At 47.7% G+C, this 14,639-nt stretch overlaps 1 protein-coding gene across 1 annotated transcript in view; it reads right to left on the reverse strand.

The window, feature by feature from the left end:
- The window catches only part of PDGFRL (platelet derived growth factor receptor like), a 36,258-nt gene that overhangs the window by 20,362 nt on the left and 1,257 nt on the right, over nt 1-14,639 (reverse strand). The window contains exon 2 of the mRNA XM_081130166.1: nt 6,067-6,364. Within this exon, the coding sequence (XP_080986292.1) occupies nt 6,067-6,364 (298 nt within the window). The remainder of the gene's footprint in view (nt 1-6,066; nt 6,365-14,639) is intronic.

Below are 14,639 nucleotides of genomic sequence, written 5' to 3' on the forward strand. Positions count from 1 at the left end.
GGTCGTGTCTGTCTTGCTCCCTATCGGATCTCCAACATCCACCTAGCACAGGACTGTGAACACTGGAGATGCTAAAAAAACTTGTTGGAAAAGAGGAACAACATAAATTAAGGAGGGCAGGGAGATGGAAGCAGAGGGGCAGAACAGAAAGGAGAGGGGCAGGGGAGTCAGTAAACAGTCAATGAACGGTAATATAGAAAAAAATAAATGCTAACAACTATTGTCAGAAAAACATTCTCTCTCTTTTCTGGCCTCAAAAGAGAATGGGGATCTATGTGATTGGGATATGCTGAGTGTGGAATTAAAATCTGAATCCATTTTTAAGCATCTGAAAATATGTTACTGTTAGCGGCTGAGGAACCAGCTAAGCTGTTCAACGGGCCTGGTGCCCTGGGCAGACTGAGTAGGACCCAGAGCCTGTGACTCACACATGCCCATGCCTTTTTTGTTTGTTGGGAAGCTGAATTCTATACCGCTTAAAATATAACTTTAAGCTATGACCACTGAGTGGGCTAAGAGGCTGAAAGAACCACATTATTTTACCCAATCTGTTCTCATTTGAAATGTGTGAAAGGAAGACAGCTGTAACACGGCTGAAACCTGCCATCTAGTGGACTTCTAACGACAGGGGTTTGCCAAGGGGAAGGAAGAAAGCATCACAGAATAGGAGGCTGGAAGACCCAGGAAGCACTCATCACCTGGCTCCGTCCTCGGGGTGGCCAGAGTCCTCTTTCTAGGGTGGTGGATCATTGATGGCCTTCTATCAGAGCTCCCCTTTCTCAATAGCCCCAGGTAATATTTTAACATCTAGTGTCCAAAACATCTGAAATCAATGAAATTTCAACCATTTCCAATGCACCATTTCTGGAAAAGAATTTTATTTCTGTTTTGAACCTTAACTTTAGAAATCAGATTTGTTAGACTGGTACCCACGGAACAAAAGGGAAAAAAAAAAGTAGACAACAAATCTATCTTCCCTGAAGCTACTACCTTCATTAAGCCACACGTGTTCTTCAGCCTACACGGATGCCACTAGCCATACTCGGAGCACCTGAGCAGGGTGACAGCTCTACGCTGGGAAGCAGAAGGGCGGAGTTTAGGACACATGCTCTCACTCACCAGTATGTCACCTGGACCAGCCAGTCATCTATCCTCTATGAGTCTCAGTTTCCTCATTTGTTAGAAAGAGGGGCTTAAGCATGATGACCATTAAGACCCCTTTCATCTCCAGAGTCCACTGAGCTTGTTCCCAGAGTCGCAGGTCTCATGATCACAGGGGCCTGACTTCAGACCCACTGCAAGCTCAGAGCCCCAGCACCATCTTCTCACTGAAATACCTGCGGAGAGCCTGCAGTGTGGCAGGACCTGCGCTGGGTGCTGGGTGAGCACCGGTGAGTAAACAGACATCGTCTCTGCTGAGCTTACAGCCTGGCCAGGGACACAGACATCAAAGAGCCAGGAAACGGAGATTCCACCATTGATGACTCGTGCGCAATGAGGGAGTAAAACTGGGCCAGTAGAAGTGGGGTCTGAGAGCAAGGGATCTGCCTAAGGATGTGACAGGCTTGGATCTGCAGGGTGGAGAGCAGTTATTCCAGCATGAGCGTTACCCGATAGGGCCAAGGCCCCAGGCAGGAAGGAGTTTGACACATCTGGGGATCAGAAAGAGTCCACAGAGCCTGGAGGGCAGACAAGAGAGAGTGAAATGAAATGGGGCGAAAGGCAAAAGGCGGGGGCTGGACTATGCATGGCCTCGTGGGCCATGTTAGGAGTTTCAGCTTTATTCTAAGAGCAGAGAATGGCACTCCTGGAGAGCTTGAAGCAGAAAATGGCAGGACCAGATGCACTTTCGTGAAAGATCTGACTGCTCTGTGGAGGGCTGAGGTCAGGTTCAGGTTCAGGTGCGGAGAGCCCAGTTACGTGATTATTGTTGTAAGCTAGAGATGAGGGTTATTGCTGCTGTGGTGGAAAGAAGTGGGGAGATTCAAGAAATAATTAAATACCAGCACCATTAGGGCATGGGGGCTGACTGGAAGTAAAAGGGAAGTGTCCAAGGTTCCCAGGCCTCAGGCCAAGGGCAGCTGGATAGAATTAGTGCCATTCATAAACTAAGAGACACAGGAGGACGGCCAGGTGTGCAGGAGGGTCATGAGCTCAGTTTTAGACGGTTTCATTTAAAGAAAGGCTCCTGAAAGATCCAGGCAGTTGAGCAGGCAGTTGGAGAGTTCAGTCTGGAGTTTAGAAGAAATATTTAATCTAACGTACAATAAGTGAAGGGCATCTGGCAGCAGGCCGCAAGAGGAGAAGAGGGCACAGAACTGACATTTATTACCTGGAACATCAGAGGATGCGAAGCTGGGGAAGGGCACTGCAGGAGGGGCCCGTGAGGCAGAAAGAAAACCCAAGTATGGCATTGTGTGCGCCAAGAGGAGGGTGCTCCCTTCTGTGGATGGACCTGCGGGAGCAGCCGTAAGGGAACTGGAAAGCGAACTCTGGATTTAGTGACCCTGGCCTTGGTGATAAATGCATGTGGAGCCGGGGACAGGCATCGGGCACAGTTCAGGAGTGGCTAGGAGAGGAAAGTGGAGACGTGAATGTAGAGAGAGACTCCTCCAAGGGGTCTGGCTGTGAAGATCGGAAGACAGAGGAGGGTGGCCGGACGGTACATGGGAACCAAGCCAGGATTTCACGACATGGAGATTTATGGAAAGAATCCCATCGAGAAGGGGCGGGTGACGAGCCAGAACAGGAAGGCAATAACTGATGACTTTAGGTTCCTGAGGAAGCTTGTAAGGACAAGATCCAGGACACAGGTGAAGCTCTGGCCTCGGTCAAGGGGACAAACTCTTTGTCCACAGGAATTGGGAGAGCAGGGAAGAAAGATGCGATAGGAGGAAGTTAAGGCCATTCTAGGGGACGAATTTCTCAATAAATTAGGTGATGATTTTATTAGCTGAAAGTGAGAGCGATGGCGATCAGAGATTTAAGAAGAGGAAAACAGTGAGCTCGCTAGAGAAATGTCTTCAGCTGTGCCAGGCACAAGGGAGATGACCACAAACTAATGGCACCCACTGGGCCCATTGTATGGTTTCCTCAGCAGCACTCAGTGTCCATGTGCGACAAGAGAAAGTAGGTAAACAGGTTCGTTCGGGGCTGGAAATTTCCAAATGGGAGGGAGGGAAACGGGGCAAAATAACTTACTTAAGATGTGTTCAAGAGTTTAGTAGAAATGAGCCTGAGAAAAAGGGAGGGAGAGAAGTGAAGACAGAAGGGGTCAGGATGGGTAAAGAGGGTTAACTGAGTAATGGCCTCATGAGGCCAAGCAACAACAGACTGAGATAATAGGGATGAATCCAGGTGACACAGCGCCCAAGATATAAAATGCATCCATACTTTCCAATGAACATCGTCACTGAGTGTAATTATCTTTAAATGTTGAATGAATGAGTGCACGAGTGACCAGGAAATGACTTCTGACACGATCACGAAAAACCTGGGAAACCAGGAAAACATTTCCTGAGTTCTGGTATGTGCCAGGCACTGTCCCAGATGCTAGGAACCTGACAATGAACAAAACAGATGTGGTATTCGCCCCCGTGGGGCTTACACTTTCATGGGGGAAGATCACAAAGAATCGATCAATTAAACGAAAGTGGGAGAGAAGTGTACAAACTTGCTTGGATCCTCTATATTAGAAGCCACACGGCTGTGCACAATTCCCTGATTCATGCGAGTCCTGGTCAGAATGAAATGTCCCAAAAGATCAGTTGGACCACTGTGCTTGAGAAATATGCGTTGCCTAGTAACAACTGGCTATAATTTATGGAACATTTACCACGGGCCAGGCAGCACTTACCATAGGTAATATTACCTCCATGTTCCAGATGAGGACATTGCGTTCTAGGGAAATTACTGATCAAAGGCCACTTTGCTGGTTAGTGGTACAGACAGGATTCAAATCTAGCTGTGCATCAGCCTGACCTATCTGTTCCATAACAGGCTCCCTCTTCTGGCCAGAGGATTAAATTTGGACAAATATGGTAGCATGAGAACTTCGTTGCAGAAACCCACCAAAATTGCCGAGAACTGCCAGGTTTTGTTGGAAGTGTACCTGGGGAGCTTCCAACCCCAAAGCTGTCAGAAGGATGGAAAGAACTCATTCCCCGGGAAAAGCAAACATGGGATGAATGCTTCTCTTCTGCCCGAAGGCCCCACGTTCTGGGAAAGAGGTCAAGAGTCGATTCGTTGAATCTCTGGTGTCAAATAAACCGTGATTTCTCTTGTTGTTGTTTGATATAGAGTTATGACTAGATGCTTTTCACATTTTTCACATTTTTGTGTGAGGTCCTAGGGCCACATCTGTCTTTACTTTCTTATAAAGCCCTAACTGTGCTTTGAATGAATACTATTTAATGTTAAGTTGAAACTGGCTTTTTCAGCTACTGGATATTTCTTTTCAATTCAGATTCATGTTCACCTTACTTTGAGTCCTTAAGATATTCTCAAACATATTTTGGCTAACCCAGCTTTGGAAAGACTCCTAGAAAATATTAAATCTTTAAGGGCCAAATCACCTAGGTTTAGGATACTTTGTATAAGTCAAAGACTAAATGTTCGGAATAATTTAAAACAGCTTCATTCTGGCTTTTTCAAAAAGTGTGTAAATCTTGACTTTGGTACATTAAGACATTTAAAAAGCTTATGGGAATAAACAGTTCCAGATTTGTTCCAAGCAGGGGACCTGCGAGCACACGTGCATGCACACACACACGCTCATTTCAAGCGTGGAGATTAAAATAGGAAAAGCTCTTTCATTCACTCACCAGCCACTCCTCAGCCAACCTAACAGCCCTTAAGAAAATCCATGAAGCCAGAAGGGTATCTTCAGAATAAAATATGAAAGCGGTCTGAACACCAGAGGTCAGATAGAGAGGCATTACTTATACATATATTTTAATTCATTTATTCTCCAAGGTGTATATGTGTGGGAAAGAAGGGGGGAAAGGTAGTCATTCAGTCATTCAATAGATAAAGCTAAATGCCAAGCACAGAGTTAAGTCCCACTGAAAAACACAGATGGGGGAGGGGGGAGGGGAGAAGAGGGGGGCCTGACACACGCTTCCCAGAGAAAGTGACTCTGAGGCTGAACTTAGCCAGGTGAACAGGGGCCAAGAGTAGGTCCAGGCAAGTTTTAAGGCCCTGAGAGCTTGAAGCACTTGGCGATGTCACAGGAGCCCAGCCAACGAAAGTAGAAACACTAATCTAGAGATGAGAGGTGACTCGAGAGAGGCTGCGATCAGGGAGGGTCTCAGCAGTCAGTGAGGAAGTTGGACTTCATCCCCAGTGGAAACCCACCAGGTGATAAGAAGGGGGTGACATGATCAGATGAGCAGTTTTCAGACATCACTTCAGCTGCAGTGAGGAGGCTGGAGGGGGCACACCTGGGCGCGGTCACTGCGGTGCTGGTGAGGGGGGACGATACCAGCCGGGACTGGGGCAGTGACCCCGATGGAAAGAGGACAGGCTTATGGTTCTGAGGAAGCTGAACTGACTGAACTTGGTAGTTGACTGGATGTGGGGAGTTAGGGGAAAGGGGCAAGGCAAGGATGCTCCCCAGGTTTCTGGCTGAGTAACTGAGTGGATGGTGACATCCTTGGGGGAGGTGGAGTTTGTGCAGATATATGACTCTGTTTTGAATATGCAGGGTCATACTGCTCATAGGAAGGTCATTTCGGTTTCCATTATGGTGACTTCAAAAATAACATGAAGCAGTGGATCCATTATTTTTACATTATTTTAAATATCTATCTCTATGTAACACAGTTTCAATTATTTGTCATATGGCTTCCTATACAATTTCACTGTTTTAACCAACATTGATAGGATTTGCAATAATTTTTTTAACTGCTCAAAGAAATAAAATCGATGGCTTTTGCCCAGTGAGCTTCCATTTTTACAAGGTGTTAAAGTGAAATGGTAGATGTCAGTAACAACACCTCACACTATTTAGTGAGGGAACGAAACCAAACCCTTGACCCAACATGTGTGTGTGCGTGTTAGTCTTACCTGAGACGGGAGTCCTTGAAGGTGTCCAGGTACGCGGGGTAGCTCCATCCAATTTTATTCCCTTTACATCGAAGCTCGAGGGTCTGCCCAGCCGCCAGACTCAGGGTGGCGGCGGGTTTCTGGAAGCGACCTGCATCGGTCATCTGCATCATTATAGACTGACTCTTGGGCGGCGAGTCGGCCGAGTCCCTGTCCTTTGCTTTAGGAATCTTGGGCTTCACCTTTTTGTTGGCGGGCTTGATTCTGTTCTCTCCGGGCTCCTTTGGGCGCTTGTTCTTGGGAGGGTGTTGGCCAGTAACTAAGACAAAAGCGAGGAGAGAGCAATGGGCTATAGGAGTAACACACCCAGAGTATTCACCACCCAGAACAGGTCACTTTTAATACCCCTCTCCTGCTACGTCAAAAGTATTTTCAGTAATAATCACTATTTCCTTGGTTCATTATTTAGTTTTAAAACAACGACCAAAAAGGAATATATTTCAGCTTCAAAGATTTTATTCAAGACATATTTCATGTGTGACCTAAAATCCCCACTTAGGAAATGAGAATGTTTTTCCTTGTAATTCACACTCTGTCTCACAATCTCTAGGGGCCACGTGGAATGGAAGAGCGGAAGCCACTCACAGGCCTTGCCTACCTTTGCCATTGCAGGGTTATCATTGTTCAGTCGGAATCTACTGTTTTCAAATCCTCATACATGGATATTTTTTCCATTGCTTTTCAGAGAGAGTGGAAGGGAAAGAGAGAGAGAGAGAGAAACATTGATGTGAGAGAGACACATCAATTGGTTGCCTTGAGCCTGCAACCAAGGTACATGCCCTTGGCCGGAATAAAACCCGGGACCCTTCAGTCCGCAGGCCAGTGCTCTACCCACTGAGCCAAACCAGTTAGTGCTCTTTTTTTTCTTTTTAATGTACGTATTTATCCAATACTTCCTGGGTGTACAAAAGGTTTGGGGTGGTCAAATTACAAAGACATTGAAATTGGGAGCAAGGGATGGAAAAAGACAAGTGTTACAAGCTCTTCTGCCAGTGGGCCAAGTGAGTAACAAAACAAGGTGAGTCAGGTGGGTGGGAGAGGCCACGGCCTCTGAAGGAACATCTGCTCTTACTTCAGCTGGCTCTCCCTCCAGGGAGCGCACAGCCAGGGCTGCTGGATCCAATTTCTCAAAGGATGGCAGAAATGATTTATAAATATCAGGAACTTGATTGTTTAGAAATCTCAGGTTTGAATCTCAGAGGTCAGAAGTCAGTGGTTTCCTTGGAGGGGTGGGGACTACCAGAAAGGGACACGAGGGGCATTGCCAGGAACGTCTTGTCTTGATCTGAGCTGGTACATGGGTGTGGGCACCCTGCAAGCATTCATGGAGCCATATCCTTATGATTTGTACCAAAAAATCAACTGATCTGGACTCAACTGTGTAATGATGAACTTGGCTTCCTTTGCATGTTGCCTTTTGCCTTTTGAAATAGGAGCTATTTAGCCTCCATGTTTAGTTCAGCCTAGCCCATGCTCTGGACTCAATCCTATGTTAATATTAATATCATCTCCTCGGTATGATGCCTTGACTGGGCTTGGGTGCCTTGTCCCTGAGCCCTGCTCTCTGTTCCATGACTTTGGGTCCAGCTGTGACCTTGCTTCCTTCCCTAGGCCCGGGGCCCTTCTATGCTGGTTCCTACAAGCTCTCCTGAACTTTCTTAGTCCCTTCAGGGGGCAGAGCTGTGTTCTTGAGCCCAGTCTACAAGGAGAGTCCCCAGGACCTGCTGTTGAACTTGCCATTTACCAAGACTTTCCCTGGCCCTGCACGTGTGGTTTATTTACTCCTGGGGATCTAATGTCCGAGGGGGTGGGAGTGGCACACGTGCACACACTTGCCCAGCTTCCCAGAAGGAGAAGCATTGTAATCATTGAGAACATGTCAGACCAACACAAGTACCCTAATCCAACAGCACTGACTAAAAGCATGAGCCTGTGTTTTGCAACAGAGTAAAAATCACAGTATTTTTCTGAAGGTAGAAAATAAGTCTTCTATGATGATGTCAAGTCATCTGTGCCTTTTAGTCATACTACACCTATGAGACTCATGGACTCTGTATTGATGTCTAATACTCTGTACTTCCTTTATCACATGGCAAGAATTCAAGCTATCAAAAATAACAATGGTCTGTAAAATGCTATAGAATTCAGGCAGCCAGCACAACTTGTCTGACTTATAAGCTACCAGATCCTTTGGGTTACCCTACTCAGGAACATTTGATTACATAATTATGAATATTATGCATCCAAATATGTGCTGTTATCCCTGCAAAGTAATTTAACCTTTTGACCAAACAGGCCCACCAGTCAATCTAGCTATATAGTTGGTCCAGCACTAAGTTAAAGAGTCAGGTGGGTGGTCCCACAGGCACCCAGACAGTCCGAGGATTGAGTGACTCCCAAATCCCATGTCTACTTTTTAAAGAACATGACTCTTCAGCCTAACTATGTAAACTATTTCTCAAAGGCCTAAACATGCAAGAATTTATATTGCAGATAAATAAAAATGGAAGTCCATTACCACTGCATTTTTTGAGACCACTGTATTTTATAGAGAAATAGTGGGTAAAATTAAAAAAACATTAAATATCATTACTGACTTCAGGTCCTGGCTACCACTTAGTAGCTGTGTGACCTTTGGAAGTTACTTAGCCTCTCCTCTCTCTGCCTCAGATTCCTCATCTGTAAATTGAGAATTATATGGTAATAATGGCTATCTCAAGGATTGTGGTGGGGAATAAGTGATTTAATATTTTAAAATCCTGGGAACAGTGCCTGACCCACAGGAAGTGCCAGCTAGGTGCTCCTTGTTTTGTGTTTATCCCATGATAATGTCTCATGGTGATCTCCATGATAAATGTGTGATGGAGGCAAAAAATTGAGATCACAGAGGCCGAGTAGTTCACCCCAGGTCACCAAGAAGGTAGTGAAAAGCCAGACCCTTTGACTCCAGGTCCAGGCCTTCTCTGGTTCATGCGGTTGCCTTTCAATTCACATAGAGATTAACATACTGTAGCAATTTCACTCTGCTGGCACAAATCTCACACACAGCACCATTGTCTGAGTGGTTTCTTTGTTTGCTATGCCCTGGGCTTTGACAGTGAGTTCCAAGTCAAACAAAACCCGATGCTAGGGATGAGAGCACAACCTTTCCGGAAGGGCTGGAGATGCTTTTCCAAGGCACACATGAAACTCCCCAAGCGCGGAGATGCCAGGCAAAACCCTGTCTCCAAGATGAATGAATAAATGTTACAAAGCAGGAAAAAGGACTGTGATTCTTCAGCATCAACTGAGGACTGCAGTGAACCCTTGCTCAGTGAAGGTGGCTTGACTGTTTCCCTCTCTGATTCTCTAGAACTGTGTTGGAGGAGAAAACATATTCATTAGGAGAATCCCGGACAGCTGCCTAGATGAGGGCTACCCGTGAACAGTCATTAACATCACAGACCTGTGGCCGTTTGCTGTTCCTCCCCATGGGCAGTTAAGGGCAGAGGTTTGTCCTGAGAGGAGCATCAAAACCATCCCACTATGAACATGCTGAGTAGCTCAGGGGCTGTGTAAACTGAGAGCCATGCCTCGCTCTCACTTTTCCATTCCAAAGGAGCACAGAGACTTTTCCAAGACCAAAGCTGAGCCTGTGGGAAAGCACTGACACGAGGGAGATGAAGGTGTAAAAAGACGAGAGCCTGTCCTTCCCGACTCCCTTCTAGAATCCCGCTCCAAATTACCCTCCTACCGTTTCTTAAAGTACCACTTTCTTAAAATAGCCATTCTAGGAATTAGATACTTCTACTCCAAGTTAAGAACTTACTTTGAAACATTTCTCAGAATATCCATGAGAACAGAGTTGATCACTCTTGCCGTTTTTAAAATTGAGGTCATTCACATATAGTATTATGCTTGTTTCAGGTGCACAACATAACGATTCGATATTTTTATACACATTGGGCAGTGATCACTCTCTCGCTGAAACCCTCTTATTCGCTTGGCTCCCAGGACACGGCACTGTCTGGGATTTTCTCCTACACCACTGACAGCTCCTTCTCGGTGTGTTTGGCAGCCCTTCCTCTTCTTCGTTTTCCTGCCTGATCCAAGCCCCACCGCTAATGACACTCAACCTCTAAGTGGCCTCGCACGGTCCCCCGGGCGTCAGCAGCATTTATGTGCTGAGAGCTGCCTTGTTCCTGTCCTGATTTGCCTCTGAACTCCAGGTCCCAATCGCTTACTCAGCACTGCCGCTTGGAAAGCTGGCCGGCAGCTCGAGCTCAACATGTCCATGCTGAACCCTGGAAGCCCTGCAGAACGTTCCTTCCCCAGTGTCCCTTTATCAGTAAATGACAATTCGATCACCCAGTTTCTCAGAACAGAAACCTCAGAGTCACACACGATTATCTTCTTTCTCTCCGAAGCCACGTCCAACCCAGTAGCAAATCCTCAAGGCTCTGCCTTCAAAATAGACCCTGAATTCAACTCTTTTCCTTCTATCCACTGTGACCACCCTGGACCAAGCCATTTTCACCTAGACCATTAAAACTGCCCCACATGCCCAGCCAGTGTTGCTCAGTGGTTGAGTGTCAACCCATGAACCAAGAGGTCACTGGTTCAGTTCCTGGTCAGGGCACATGCCTGGGTTGTGAGCTCTGTCCCCAGACGGGGGTGAGTGGGAGGCAGCCAATCGATGATGTTTCTGTCTCATAGATGTTTCTCTCTCTCTATCCCTCTCTCTTCCTCTCCCCCTAAAAATCAATAAAAAAAAATATTTAAAAATCAAAACGCCCCACATGTAGGCTCCTGGCTTCTACCCTAACACTTCGACCTTTGAAAACATAAATCAGATCATGGGCACGCCTCTGCTCGAGACTCTCCGTGACTTTCATCTAATTTAGAGTAAAGCCCCAAGTCTTCCTGTGCCCTGCAGGGCTTTGCCATTTCCTGCCTCCTACCTCATGGTCCTTCAGCCACACTGACCGCCTGGAAGCTGCTGTGCCCGGGTGCCCTTGGCCTGTCTTCTTTCAGACACATGCAGCATTTGCTTCCTCCCTCCAGGCAGGCCTCTGACTCTCCTCTCCTAACCGCACCCTCCCTCCCTCCACAGCCTTCTCCATTCCTCTCACCCTGCGTTTGGGGGTGAACTGAGTTCTTGAAATGATACATTGAAGCCCTAACCCCCAGTACTGGTGAATGAGGCCTTATTTGGAAATAGGATCTTTGCAGATATAACCAAGTTAGGATGAGTTCATTAGGGTGAGCTCTAATCCAATATGCTGGTGTCCTTATATGAAGAGAAGACAGACAGACAGACACACATACACACAAACAAACACCATGTGAACAGAGAAAGACACAGGAAGAAGATGGCCAAGTGACCACAGAGGCAGAGACTGGAGTGATCCAGCTGCAAGCCAAGGAAGGATTCTACCCAGAGCGTCAGAGGGAGCATGGCCCTGCTGCCCCCTTAATTGCTGACTTGTGCCCTCCAGAACTGTGCAAGAATAAACTTCCGTTGTCTTCAGCCGTTTGTGGTACTTTGTGGCAGCGGCCCTAGAAAACTCATACACCCTGATTACTGATTCTTTCCTGAAATTCATTTACGTGTTTATTTTTCATCTGCCCTCCCATTAGATCATGAGCGCCACAAAGTCAGGGCTTTACACCCTTGTGCAGGGAAAGCCATCACTCCCCAGGGCTTCTCCCTGCCGTGCCTGGCACACCCAATCTCTCTCTTGCCCTCAAACTTCTCTCCTTTCTGGTTCTAAGGATCAGAGATTATTCTGTATGTCAAACACACAGGCCAAAATCCTAAATGCTTCACAACTTTCATGATTTGCACTTGTCAACAATGAGAAATTTTACAATTCTTTTCTCATGGTAAGAAGTTCTGAACTAAATTTTACCCTCTTTTTCTAAGGAATAAATTGAGACACAAAAATGATAAAGTCGTCAGTGTTGCTCTCCTTACAGAGATCTGGCTGCATTGCCCTCACATCATAATGAATCTCTTTAGTCCTTCCAGAAAGGTAACTTCACAGGATCCCAAATAACCCACGTTAGACTGAGGATCAAATCAGCATTGATCAAGAGCAACAAAACAGCAGGCACAAATCAATATTTATGCTTCCTCGTTTGCTCCTGACATTGGATAAAATATGTAGATTATCAAAAGTCAGTAAGTGCCTGCAATTTTATACGCAGTGCAAAAATAGCAGCACCAACCAATAAATACAGTGGCACGTGTTCCATACAAATGCTGAAAATCAGGTACTGGGAGCCACGGCGACTCTAAGTGGGATCACAGGCTGTTTATTAACTATTTTCATGCCACAAGAGTAATGCCCTTCCAGTGCCTCCTCTTCATAAGGAGAAATAACATTACTTCTAAAACTTTTCAAGCATTTTAGAACTAGGCCAGGCAAACGCAGCTGTATACCCAATACACGTTTTCAGGGAAGCTTTTTTTTCTATTAGATGCCTCTCCTGGAAGTGATCAGAGAAATGGAAAGGCAGTGGGATAGATTGAGTCATGGACTTGTGTCTGGGTTGGCCATGCACCATCTCCCACCCTGCCAAGCAGAGCCTGGCACTCTCATTGGCCTGTTCCCAGCCCCAGCCAGCCACACCATACTCAAAACAGAAAAAGCATCCTTAATAGGTTAGGGAAACTGTTATATAATTTAACGAGGCAGATTTACTTTTCTAATTATGTGTTCAATATTTTATTCATAGCCTATACTATATATTTTAAAGTATATACTTTGAAAACAAAGCCACAGTGCTTTGTATCAATCATTTCTTATAAGATATTTAGTCTATGTTCGATTTTCTCTGATTGTCTCATAAACGTTTAATGCTAATTGATTCAGGCAGTTTGCAATCGTTCTCATGATCTGGGCACGTATTGACGGGAAAAATCCACGAGGCAGAGGCGGACGCTGTTTCCTGAGCCTCCAAGGCAGGCATCTTGGGTGAATTGTATAATCAAGCGAGTCAGCTATTTGAAATTATTTTGTCTGGCCATCTCCTGCCCTATTCGAAAAATAATTTTAGCATCACTTTAGCAGACGTATAAGGACCTGCCAGGAGCACTTTAGTATCGCATTTTACAACGTGAACACATGCCAGCTCCTCTCTGGGCAAAGAGTACCTGTTGCTACCCCGAGTAGAAACACTCCCTACATTTTATTCAACAAGACTCCAGCCTTAAGGATCCTCATCTTGTCCCACAATCATCTTGGACTTTGCAAATGAGAATGGTATTTTTTGGCAAACACTTCTAGTTTCATGAGAAAGAAAGGAACTGGTCAGGACCGAGTAGTGGATCAAATGTGAGCCAGGTTGAGCTGGCTCCAGCCTGAGGTTGCATAACAACAAAAGCTGCTTTTCAACCAAAAACTAAGCAAAAATTGTGGCTGTGGCTGGGGAATTCCAAAGGAGGGTTCAGGATGCCAGGATGCAGCCAGATGCAAAAGGTACTGTACAAATAACACCGACTGAATAAATAATGGAGCCAGCAAAGCAATTCAATGCTAACAGTAATATGGATATAGGCGTCGACATAAACAACACATTCGCACACGCGTAAAAATAAAGCCTGGCCCTGTTGCTGTGAGTCTGCAAAACAGGGTGGGCCCAGGACAGGTACAGGTTGGAAAAAGTACAGAGCCACCCGGCTCCCTCCCACGTGCTGTACAAAAACACACATTTTCCGCATCTTTTCAGGTAAGAAGTGTAATTAACAGCGGTGGGGTTTTGATCCGCTTTGAGGTCTAATCCGTAAGACCTGGCCTAAGACTGAGGCGGATCCTGCAGAACTGCAGCCCTAGATGGTAAAGGAAGGGGCACAGGGCTGAGGATGGGAGGGGGAGGCACTCGGAGTTTTGCAAAAGAACCAGCAGTCGCCCAGGGGTGCCGCCGCCCCGGAGAGCCGAGCCCCCCCCCCCCAACAGAGGGGAGGCGGAGGGGAGGGGAGGCGGCCGCCCCGGGGAGCCGAGGACCCCCCCGAGCGGAGGGGAGGCGGCCGCCCCGGGGAGCCGAGGTCCCCCCCAACAGAGGGGAGGCGGAGGGGAGGGGAGGCGGAGGGGAGGGGAGGCGGCCGCCCCGGGGAGCCGAGGACCCCCCGAGCGGAGGGGAGGCAGAGGGGAGGGGAGGCGGCCGCCCCGGGGAGCCCAGGTCCCCCGAGCGGAGGGGAGGCGGGGGCGGAGAGGAGGCGGCCGCCCCGGGGAGCCGAGGACCCCCCGAGCGGAGGGGAGGCAGAGGGGAGGGGAGGCGGCCGCCCCGGGGAGCCCAGGTCCCCCCCGAGCGGAGGGGAGGCGGCCGCCCCGGGGAGCCGAGCCCCCCCCCCCCAACAGAGGGGAGGCGGAGGGGAGGGGAGGCGGAGGGGAGGGGAGGGGAGGCGGCCGCCCCGGGGAGCCGAGGACCCCCCCGAGCGGAGGGGAGGCGGCCGCCCCGGGGAGCCGAGGTCCCCCCCAACAGAGGGGAGGCGGAGGGGAGGGGAGGCGGAGGGGAGGGGAGGCGGCCGCCCCGGGGAGCCGAGGACCCCC

Source organism: Miniopterus schreibersii (genome assembly GCF_964146895.1).
Source record: "Miniopterus schreibersii genome assembly, chromosome: 2".
NCBI lineage: Eukaryota > Metazoa > Chordata > Mammalia > Chiroptera > Miniopteridae > Miniopterus > Miniopterus schreibersii.